Below are 12666 nucleotides of genomic sequence, written 5' to 3' on the forward strand. Positions count from 1 at the left end.
TTGGACTTGTTGTTTTGTTAACATTACTGGAGGAGTATGAGTATACATGCATGCTATAGACTAGAATACATACTGCATTGTTTAAGATTTTCTGTTCCATGTCGGATTTTGCTCGTGTTTGGATTGAGTATTTTATCTCTGCATCTGTGGGTGAAACAAGAAAAATGTTAACAAGAGTGGAGATGATTTTGGTGGTGGGGATTTCTAATGACTTGGCAGGCTGTGTATGCTAGCATGAGTCTGTTCAGTGAGAGCATGTTGTTTGACCTTTCAGCTATGATCAATAGCCTTGGACATCAGGCTTTCCCCACCGCTACCTCGCCCAGCACCCGCTCCGTGCCCTTGACAACCAGCCCAGGACCCGTGGATACCTTCATTGCCCAGGATGGGCTGGGATATATCCAGGCCACTAGCCCACAGCCCACTGGCTTCGCTCTCAATACTGCAGTAAGTAGGCATTTCTGTTAAAAGTGTGGTTCCCTTTGTAATATTTAGTAGTGTAGACAACAGGCCAGTGAAGACTTTCTGAAATATGTTTATCAGATTTAGGATAAAGGTATATATGCAGTGGAAATGCAGAAAAGTTTAGGAAATAGAATGAACTATGGTTTTTAAAACGATAAAACTTCTCATCAGCATAATATACTTTATTTTGGACAAATTCAAGACTTTCCTGGAAATTATTGAAAGGAATGATGTCCATACTGGTTTTTTCCCCTGTGTGAATGCATACAAAGACTGTTGACAAATGTCATTCATAACAGAAGGAATCATAGCTCATTAATTTCTTAAATGGGTTATATCAATACAAATCATGAATTGAAATTCGCATTTATGGCATATATACCTTGAAGTAAATGGTCTCCAAAGGAAAAAAATAAAAGAACTTGTAGATATGTAAAATTAAATTATTTGATGTTGATCAAGCTAAGGGAAAAGAAAAATGAACAAAAAAAACGAAACAAATTATTTCAGAAATCATACTGGTCGTAGAAAGTATTAGGATGTGTTGTTGGTGTGCACTCGTTATAAAAGGAAAGTGGTCAGATAAAGCATGTGATATAATCAATTCCCTTCAGGATACCATTTCAAGTGAAATTTTCCCTGAATATTTAACTACATATATATGCCCTTGTTAGTACATGTAGATACAAAGTAGAAGTTAGTCTGTTGTCGATCCTGTAGCATTAGTTGGGAAAATACAATAAATTTTTGACGTCAATTTTATAAAGAGCAAATTTCAAAAAGTGACAGGTTCTAAATTGATTTTCACACTTGACAAGAATTACAGTATCACTGAATGGGCACTCCTCTTTTGTTTAGTATGGTTTACATGACGGCCTAGGATACGTTGATGCCACTAGTTCAAATAGATACATTCACGATGTGTTAAGTAAGGTATGTCGTTAGTCTAGCTGCCTCTCTGTTTCTGCTTCATCGTCCATTTCGTCACCAGCTTCTCCTCTCCATGTTTCATCTGTTTCATAGAGTATGCATGGCACGTCAGCATAGCTTCTCGAGTAAAATTGAAAATGGCCATTAAGTTTCATGGAAATACAAATGGAAACTTGCATTAAATAATCTCTACTTTATCTTGCTGCTGTCTTAACAAGTATTGTAATTGGTTGCCATGGCATGTTGCCTAAATTGGTTTCTAGTCTTAATTTCTGTTGAAAAATAAATGCTCACAGCATGCTGTTTGTAGCGAGTAGAGGACAAAAATACAGGGAATGTTTTAGTTTTTATTGCATTTCTCCCCACAAAATTATTTCAGTTTCAAATGACTCCATATCTTAAGTTGTTAAAGACTAAGATCATTTCCTTTTATAATTGTAATTCTTAATAAACACAAAAGATGCTTTTTTAAAAATATAATTCTCTATCTAAAACAATACAATCAGTATAATTTTAAGAGAGATATTCTGCATTTTTAAAGATATTTTGGTGGGTCATATTGTATAAATGTCTATGCGAGACAAACATGACCAAGTTTTCTGAAGATAAGTAAATGTTTTATGGAAAGGCAATTACTTACAGTTCTCTTACTTTATAGGCGCAACTGATACCACAAGGTTTTCAGAATGGTTACCACTAGATACCACAGAGAAGAAAATATGCAAAGTCATCTGCACACATCGGACGCATACTGAATGCAGCAAATGTAATCTCATTGCTGCTCGGTAAAATGTAATTTTGAAGGGAATTTGCGTGAAAGGATTTCTGAATCTACGATTTTTAAACTATAACTTGAAGGAATGGCACATGTATATGTGATCAATCTTTTTTTTTCTTCTCATTTTGATCAATTTATTGGCTTTTATCAACTTTTATGTTATAATATGTGTATGTATATATATATATATATATACTGATGTAAAAATGTTTTATTATTTTGTTTTATTATTAACTTCTCTCATTTTAATATGTTCATTTATCTCATGTATGATTCATGTGAAGGTCAGGTGAAAATTGTGAAATATTTGAAGCATTTATTCGACAGTAGTATTTATTGCTAGAATTAAATGTTTTTGTATGGACTATTTTCATCTCATAAGGTCACATTTGACCAGTGAAAATAAGAAAATTTCATTTATTTCATGAACATTTTAAGTTTACTTATGAGTTGTGTACCGAGACTTAATTTTGTTTGGAGAAACCGAATATATGAATTTAGATTGTAGTTAGCATGTTTACTTTTAAGTTTTGACAAACTTTATAGCAATAATGGAAAAAAAAATCACAATTGAAATATTTTTAGAATTTTTGTTTTCCTTAAGTATTTTACATTCATGTTATTTAAAGAGTTATGACTGCAAATACCTGGCCAAAGATACGAATGGTTATGATACGCTCGGCCCATGTGATATTAGTGTTAATTATCCAAAGCAAATAACTATCAGCAATAAGGACTATGTTAATTTAGGTGATTCATACTGTTATATGCCACAGCATGTGATATTGCAGCAGATCTGAACGTAGATTTAGGCACAGTTGTAGAGTGGGTATTGTTTATTTATTTGCTCTGTATCCCCTTTTTTACATGAAAAAAAAACTGTCCCACTTTGTTCTTGTGAAAATTCAAGGGTTGTGTTCAGTTTACATTGCAGATTTTTTTTTTATGACAGAATGTGTTTATTTTTTCGTGGAAGCTCTTCTAGTCACTCTCTCTGTTCAGACTAGACCAGATTTAATGTTCTACGACTGCAAAAATTTTAACCTGTGTGAAAACCAATGTAGAAAACTAAACACTTATGTTCAAATGGTTGTAACGTCCCATTCAAATGTTCTCTTTCTCATTGTAATGTTACTGAATATTTCTCTATGTTGTAAGGACCACGGGGAAATGTGACCTGAATTCTGGGTATGCATTAGTGTAGATTGCTTTTTTTCTGTCTAGAATCGGGTGTTCACTTAAACAGTAGTTTTGTCACAATTCTGATTTATATACTGTAGATAAGTAGTTTTTATGAAAGAGTATACGTGCTAAAATTTTACGCAAGTTTTTATTATTATATTAATTCATTGTTGGATTTTTTTATTTGAATACTAAAGGTTGTTATACAGGGGACTAAACCGTTTTTATTCTTAAATGTTGTGTGACCCGGGGAACAGCGGTCCACAAAGTGGAACTGTCGTTGGAGCGGCGGAATTGATTTATCCAGCTTAAGCTAAAAATAAAATATGCCTACACTAAACTAATGTTTCATCTATCAAAAAATTGTGTAATATTATATATTTGGCCTTTTTGAGAAAAAAAGATACATCAGCACCGAATTAGCATCAGCGACATTTCTACTAGGGAGTTACTTGTTTGTACAGTTTATGTGACATATACATCGTATTGTTGATCAACTTAATTTACCAAAAAAACCTCGTTCTAAAATTTTATCATTTTATATATATACTAATATCTAAAGCCTGCTTTCTTTACCCAGGCATGGGAACATTTTTGTTTTATTAAGACATGTTAACTGGATCTTGTGATGAAATTGTACAATTTTACCACTGTACATCTGAAGCTTTGGGCATTTTTCTACATGTTCTGTATATATCAAATTTTTTATCTTTCATAAATTTTCTGGGTAAAGAAGGTAGAGTTTTTGATTTTTGCATTCATTATACACATTATATTTGTGGTAGTGTAGTGGATTTATAATAGTAGTGTAGTTTTCATCACCAATGCTTTTGGGCAGGGTATCATCTGTGTATATTATGTAAGTTATCATGTGTATGATGAACATTAACCTATATATATAAATATATATATATATATATTCATTATATTGACACTTTATAGTGGACAAAGATGATTTTCTCACATTTGAGAGTATTGTCTTTTTAGACACAGGTGTTTAAAAAGACTGAAAATGATGCTGGTAGACGTTAGTTGTATGACTGGGTTTTCCCAGGTATCGGATGGCTATGAATAGTACTTGGCAGAAGACTGGCCTCATTTCCAATCTTTGTCTCTGTGATAATGATTTTGTATATAACTCATTTTTGTCTGACTTTTGGTTGCCATGAAGAGGGTGATCCAGATATTTGATTTTTTTCGTTATCTCGACAAAGAGTTAAGTTACCACAATATGAAGTTGTCCTCTCAAATTAAGTATTGTCATGGTAACAGGACAGACATTTATGATTTCAAATAATTCATTTATATTAACCAAGAATAATTATGCCTTAGTGCTAATTGTCAGAAAACTTGTATACCAACTTTTATCAGGGTCCAAAAATGTCTCAGAATCACAAGTCATTATTTGTGAGGTTTCAATGTAGAAAGTCAAACAGAGTTTATGTATAAATGCTGTTAATGTTTTTTTCTCTCTCTCACCTGAATATACTATTGAAGTTATATCTTAAATGAAAATCTGTACATATGGTCATATTTAATTTTCATTATCAGTAGTTTGAACATAGAGTGCTCGTTGCTAAGGAACACCTCAAGGTATACTGTCACTTTTGGCATTCAGTCTGAAAATAGAATTTGACAAGCTGGTGACAAAGATTGAAAAGAGTGACTCTCTGCCCTTTGAAATTTAGCAAACGGAAAAATGAACCTTGTGTTTGTGTTACTTAGCATAGAGATTTAGAGACTGAAATCATTCGTCGGCAGGTTCAATCAACGTGGAGTTCAAAACTGTCAAAAAGTTTACTACAGCATGGATGAATGGTTTAGACAAAAACATTCCCTAAAATGGGTTACAGGTCACGTGACAACTATTGCATGTCGTCTCTGCTCTTGAAGTGATGGGGTAATACGAAGACTATATTGATACTGATTTTTTTTCAAATCAACTTCTTATTTCAAAGTCCTGGTCTGTTGCCCACTCTCTAGCTGTCACAAATTTCTGAGTTGAGACTACACTGTATACTTAATTTTGCCAGGATAGAAGTAATTGTTGTTTGAAGAATTTTTTTTATCAAGATGGGACTTTCGAACTAAAATCTCAGGGACATATCTGCTAAGACTGTAATAAGTATAGATACATGTGTAAAGACTATTTAATGGTAGATTTAGTAGCCTAGGATCACAAGTTTCCAAGTTGCAGCTACTTTCCGTGCCATGGAATCACTTTTATACAGCACTGTCTCAATGCACACAAGGCATTTAAGGGCCCTTTTTAAACTTGTGGTTCATGTCTAATGTTACTGTCGTTGTTTTGGGGGACATCTCAAAATTAGTAAAGAGAATTCCCACCTTCTTGACCTGCCTTGAGGTGCTAAGTCTAGTGCAATAGTTGGTGTTTAAATAAATTTTGGCATCATTTCCATAGCACTTGGGGATGCATGTTAATGCTTTATGTAACAAGTTCTTGTATGTGGGGAATATATATGTGTGACCTTTATGGGTATTTAGTGTAGAACAAATAATATAGACTAGGACAAAATCTGTAATACATATACATTATTTATGATGTGTTTTAATATATTTTATGAAATCGAAAACCACTCTTCAGGGGTTGAGGCGACAAATAAAATTAAAATCCGATCTGCTTTCCCCTAGTGACCTTGCTTTAGCACCCTTAGGATATTTTTATGTCATGTTCAGATATTAAATGCAGTGAAATTTGGTGCATTGTTACGTGATCTGCAACCCAGTTTTGCATAGAGTAGACTAACTTAGATTAGTTTATTTATTTGACTGAAGTGGCGACTTTACAAAGGGTATATTCAAACCATTATGGCAAAGTAATGAAAAGCAAATATGTGCCAAAGAATAGTTCTATGTGACAAAGTCCGTACTTTCCTAAAGTAGGTGATTTTGTGATTTCAGTCTGTTAAATTCAAGATTTTTGTTTTGAAGTCATTCAAGTTGATATTTGGATTTTTATATGTGTAAGAATCTTTTGACTTGACTGTGGACACTGAAATTTAACCTTGGGAAATTATTTTCTTTGTTAGCACACATAACTTTCACCAACTGATAAACTGATTTTCTCTTATTTCACCCAAGGTATAATGTCTTGACCTTTGTATAGTGTATTTGTGAAAAAAAAAAGTCAACTGAAATAAAACGGTATATTCAGAATTTGTGTTCTGTTTTGACATTTTTTGGTAGATCGATACTTTTTAGCTCACCTGAGCTGAATTTTCTGATCACATGTTGTCTATCTTCAAACTTCTCACATTGGTCATCTTTTCCAGAATCACTGGGCTGATGTGATCCAAACTTGGGATGGGGTAATTCAAAAATCTTTATCAAGATCCACTGGGCCAGAAGCTTCCTTAAAGATTGTAGATTCAAAATTGTTCAAATCATGACCCTCAGGGCTAGGGTGGGGGTCACAGTAGGGATTCAAAGTATTGGATGGGGATATGTAGGAAAAACTCTTTAAAAGAGGTTTGCACCTGAGATTTGGAGTAATGACAATTTTTTGGGAAGTGAAATTTTGATTTATACATAGAATTGGGAAATTTCAAAGAAAAACTGGGATCAATGCTTGTTCTAAACATGACCTTTCTGCACTTCAAATTGACTCTAGATTTTTAGCTCACCTGAGCCAAAGGCTCAAGTGAGCTTTTCTGATCAAAGTTTGTCCGTTGTTCGACTTCTTCTCAAGAACCGCTGGGCCAATTTCAACCAAACTTGCCACAAATCATCCTTGGGTGAAGGGCTTTTAAGTTTGTTCAAATGAAGGGCCATGTCCTTTTCAAAGGGGAGATAATCACAGAAATAGGGTGGGGTCATTTAAAAATCTTTTTCTCAAGAACCACTGGGCCAGAAAAGCTGAGATTTACATGAAAGCTTCCTTACATAGTGCAGATTCAAGTTTGTTAAAATCATGGCCCCCGGGGGTTGGATGGGGCCACAACACAATAGGGGATCAAAGTTTTACATGCACATGTATAGGAAAAATCTTCTAAAGAACCACTGAGCCAGAAAATCTGAGATTTACATGAAAGCTTCCTTACATAATGCAGATTCAAGTTTGTTCAAATTGTGGCCCCCAGGGGTTGGATGGGGCCACAATAGGGGATCAAAGTTTTACACACAAATATATAAGAAAATTTTTCTCAAGAACCACTGAGCCAGAAAAGCTGATATTTACATGAAAGCTTTCTGACAGATCTCAGTTTGTTAAGATCATGGCCCCCAGGGGTAGGATGGGGGATCAAAGTTTTGCATACAAATATATAGGGAAAATTGTTAAATATGATCCAAGATGACTCAGGTGAGCGATGTGGCCCTTGGAGCCCCTTGTTTCAATTATACTCTATTTGTCTGTTCCATTTTTTTTATTGACCCAGAACTTTGCAACTGAAAAGGGTTCAGTAATAGATGTGTAATATGTTTGCACCAATGGAATCAGTATTGAAACAGTAAATACTTAGTTGTAGCATCCTGCAAATTTGTGCTCTAAAGCTCAGGAGCTTTAAACTTAAGGAGTGAATTTGGATATGGAATGGATGAAAAGTTAAGCCAATTCTACTTAATTAGTAGATTATCATCCAGGGTCACCAAGAAGTATGGGGCGGGTGGGAGGATTTTTATTTTTATTTTTTGAGAAATATATTAATGACAAATGAGTATTTTGTCAACATAAGTGCATAATTTAATATGCCAGATATATCAATCTATGCTTACATGTATTTCACAGACGATTTTTGAGGGGTGGGCAGGGATGATAATCTATCAATTAAGTTGAATTGGCATTAAGGATATGTACAACAATATTTTGAAATTGAAAACTCTCAAAGAATTACAAACAATAGTATTGATTCACCGCCTACCTTCTGGTCAAGTTTAAAAGTTATCATTTTTAAATGATTTTTCGAGTCAATATCGTCATTATCGATATCTATATAAATTTTCGTAAAAGTTGATTTATTTGACAAAACAAAGAGAGATAACTCTAAAATTTGGATTAAAATAACGTATTTCACTAGAAATCAATTGAAAACGGATTTTAACCCCCCCCCCCCCCCCCCCCCCCCCTGTAAAACATAAATTCCTTTTTACAGGTATCATGAATTGTCATTTTTCAAATTTATACCAAAACCTTTGTTGTGTCACGGGAAACATATATTTACAGACCAAATCACTACGAACTTTGATCAATTGCAAATGATGTTTAAAGTGCAAAGCATGAAGAGAAATCATGTTTAGCATTTCTATTGCCGTTGGTGTGCGTCGTCCGTTAACAATTTTACACTTTTAAAATCTTGAAAACTACAAAGCCAATTGTTACCATTTAAGACAAAAGGAATACAAATGTGTTTATGACCTTACCACCCGAAGCCTCATGGGCGGGGCCAAATATTTTTAAAAATGCCATATTTTCAAAAATCTCTACTCCCACATATTTTGGAGAAAAACTAAATGCTTGGTTATGGTGTTCATGAAGTCCTCTATCGGAATTGTGAAATTCATGGTCCCTGGGTCAGGAATTCAGGCCCTGAGACAGGGCCAATATGACCATATAGTAAACATGTATCAAATCTTCTCTACTCCCATCTATATTTGAGAAAAATAAATGCATGATTATGATGTCCATGAAGCTCTACCTAAATTGTGAAATTCCTGGGTCAGGGGTTTAGGCCTTAAGGTGGCCCAATATATATTAGACAAAATACAGTGAAATGTATTAAATCTTATAAAATCTTTTCTACTCCCATATATATATATATAGAGAGAGAGGGGGGGGGGGGGGGGGCTAAGGCGATATAGAAGCTCTCTGCCTGAATTGAGAAATTCATGGCTCCTGGGTCAGGGGTTGAGGTCCAAGGGTGGGGCCAATATGGCCATATAGTGAAAATGTATTAAATCTTAGAAAATCTTCTCTACTTCCATATACATTTGAAAATGATTAAATGCATGACTTATTGGAAGTAGATATTAACGGCTAACTAACAGCTAAACTTTATGACAAACAGGATGATTTCAGCTTCTCCATCCCTTATTTATGTAGCAATATTCCATTATCACCTGCATATGGTATTTACACCTCTCAACTGATTCGATACGCAAGAGCTTGTTCTGCGTATGACCAATCTTTAAATTGAGGTAGGCTACTGACAAACAAGTTGATGCTGCAGGGGTTCCAACAGCGTTTAAAGTCAGCATTTCGCAAATTCTATGGTCGTTATAACGATTTAGTTTATCATTGGGTCAAACGCTGTCTGACGTTTTTCATATCGATTGTTGGGCCGTCCTTGGCTTACAGATTTTGACTACGTATAACTCCAATTACTTGATCAAGATGTAGGGCTCACGGCGGGTGTGACCGATCGACAGGGGATGCTTACTCCTCCTAGGTACCTGATCCCATTTCTGTCATGTCCAGTGGTCCGTGTTTGCCCAACTCTCTATTTTGTATTGTTTATAGGAATAATGAGATTGATCACTGTCCGTTATCTTCACCTTTCATGACTATGGTGTCCATGAAGCTCTCTACCTAAATTGAGAAATTCATGGTTCCTGGGTCAGAGGTTGAGGCACTAGGGTGAAACCAATATGGCCATATAGTGAAAATGTATTAAAACTTTGAATATTTTTCTTCTCTAATCTCATATATATTTGAAAAGAACTAGATACATGATTATGATGTCCATGAAGCTCTCTATCTAAATAGAGAAATTAATGGTTCCTGGGTTGAATCCCCTGAGCAGGGTTTTCATGTATATGGCCACTTAAGAAAATCTATAAAATCATATTTTTTTTTTCTTATCTACTTTCAGTTATGGAGATAAACTAAATGCATGGTTCTAATGCCTGTGGTGTCCTCTTCTGAAAATCACGGCCCATGGGTCGGGTTTAGACTATCGGGGGGGGGGGGGGGGGGGGGGGGGGGGGGGGGACGTGTCAACATGATTTATAAGCTTCAAGCTTCCATTTATCCTTCTTCTATAATTGAATAGGAATTGTATGCATATTTTGAAAGATCATAAACATGTGCACAAAAGGCTTCATTTTAAGGGTTAAATACAAATATAGGCTATGATACTCGATTGACCGTTAAAGCCCATGGGCCTTTTGTTTACTCAATAATTTCAAGTAATTTGACAAATTAAATGGTTATTTATTTATATCAATAGGCATTTTAAAATATATGACGTTTTAAAGCCGGTTTCAAGGAACAGATTATTCTATCACCTAATTTAAAGGAGTTGAAATTAAGAGGAATTATTTGATTAACACTGATATTAAAGTTGACAATTAATTACTAATGAATTTTATTCTACATTTTTTTTATAAGAATTCATTTGCAAAATTGCAAAGCTTTTCAAAATATACGAGTTGAAAATGTAGTCGGGAGAAACCAGAGTTAACTGCTTGTTTTCTACTTTATCTAGTTTTAAGAAATGTAGTTTGAGTAGAAACCAATCTGGAAAAACAAAAATTAAAAGCCCTGCTGGACGCGAATTTGCGATCTACAATTCAGCAATCGACATTCTAACCCACTGAGCTACTCAGCTAGGCAATGCTATTTGAAATGTACAGATAATTATTGCTGATATTTGTTTTTTCATTCATGTTTTAAAAGGAAGACGATGTATAATACCTCCTTAAAAGAATCTCCTCGAGAATAGCCTGGCATTGATCGCTTATATTAATACGCAAGCATCCTCGAGTAATGCAAATTCAAGTTCCTCACATCACGAGGGGAGCAAAGCAGGGAACAAAGTTTTATATTGGAATATATAGAGAAAATTTTTGAGAAATCTTTTCTTCTTGAGCAAGGCCGTGATTACAACTGTACTCACTAGATTTAGTGAGGTTTTTTGATCACCCATTGTACATTGGTCTTTAAACTTTACACTTTTTTTTTTACTTCTTTAGAACACAGGGCGATTTCAACAAAGCCTGCCATAAAACATCCATGGGTAAAAAAGGTTAAAACAAGAGGTACTGTGAGCAATGCTCACTAAGAATACCCCCCCGCTTACCCCAATCTCCCAAAGGGTGTTGGTAATAGGTAAAACTTCAGTATTATGATCCAAAAGGTATCTAGGAACACAGCATCTCCATGCGATGAAAAAAGCAGTTAAAGAATTTAAATGGAAACCATATTGCTACTTTGATGTCCAGTGCGCGTGACCTTTGACCTTTTGACCCCAAAATCGACAGGGAACATCTTCATCCCATGGGTAGTCCATATGTATGATATGGTGACTGTAGGTGGAAAGGATAACGCTTTAGAGCCCGGAAACCATATTGCTACTTCGATGTCCAGTGCGCTTGACCTTTGACCTTTTGACCCCAAAATCGATAGGGAACATCTTCATTCCATGGGTAGTCCATATGTATGATATGGTGACTGTAGGTGGAAAGGATAACGCTTTAGAGCCCGAAAACCATATTGCTACTTCGATGTCCAGTGCGCTTGACCTTTGACCTTTTGACCCCAAAATCGACAGGGAACATCTTCATCCCATGGGTAGTCCATATATATGATATGGTGACGGTAGGTGGAAAGGATAATGCTTTAGAGCCCGGAAACCATATTGCTACTTCGATGTCCAGTGCGCTTGACCTTTGACCTTTTAACCCCAAAATCGATAGGGAACATCTTCATCCCATGGGTAGTCCATATATATGATATGGTGACGGTAGGTGGAAAGGATAATGCTTTAAAGCCCGGAAACCATTGCGTCTACAGACGGACGGACGGACAGACAGACGGACAACCCGATTCCAGTATAACCCCCCCCCCCACAACTTGTTGCGGGGGGTATAATTATTTAAATGAAGGGTAACACCTTATCAATGAGAACGGTATCAAGAAATAGTGAAAAATCGATTCAAGAACAGAAATGACCGGATTGTTTTAAAACATGCTATCTATCATAGAGACAGCAGTACAAACCGTACTGGGGAAAATGACATATTAAATGTAGAATTAACCCTACCCCCCAAAAAACACAACAGAAGTACTTTTAAAATGTCGCATGTATATCTTGAATGTTTTTATAAAATCTATAATGTACAAGGTCTGAAAAATGTTAAGTAAAAGTTGTGAGAGGAGTTGGTTACACAATGCTTAAAAATGACAAAGTTTAACTACATGTACATCATGTACAAGTCAAGTTTTCAAAGAATGCCCGATCACTTTCAAAAAGACACATGCACATCTTCAATGCTTCCATAACAGCTGTACAAGGTCTGAAGGATGTCAAATAAATGCTGTAAGAGGAGTTGATTATAAAAATAGGCACCGTCTA

General features: G+C 35.2%; 1 protein-coding gene across 24 annotated transcripts in view; it reads left to right on the forward strand.

The window, feature by feature from the left end:
* The window catches only part of LOC125653100 (RNA-binding protein Musashi homolog 2-like), a 51723-nt gene extending 45191 nt beyond the window's left edge, over window positions 1-6532 (forward strand). For 15 of the 24 annotated variants that reach the window (XM_048882463.2, XM_048882508.2, XM_048882490.2 and 12 more), the window contains 3 exons: window positions 275-447; window positions 1324-1398; window positions 2054-6532. In XM_048882463.2, coding sequence (XP_048738420.1) covers window positions 275-447; window positions 1324-1398; window positions 2054-2095 — 290 coding nt within the window. In that variant the 3' untranslated portion in view covers window positions 2096-6532. The remainder of the gene's footprint in view (window positions 1-274; window positions 448-1323; window positions 1399-2053) is intronic. The other 9 variants (XM_048882484.2, XM_056149760.1, XM_056149729.1 and 6 more) reach the window with 1 other exon arrangement.
* Window positions 6533-12666: the final 6134 nt, after the last annotated feature.

The sequence above is a fragment of the Ostrea edulis genome, chromosome 1, assembly GCF_947568905.1.
Source record: "Ostrea edulis chromosome 1, xbOstEdul1.1, whole genome shotgun sequence".
NCBI lineage: Eukaryota > Metazoa > Mollusca > Bivalvia > Ostreida > Ostreidae > Ostrea > Ostrea edulis.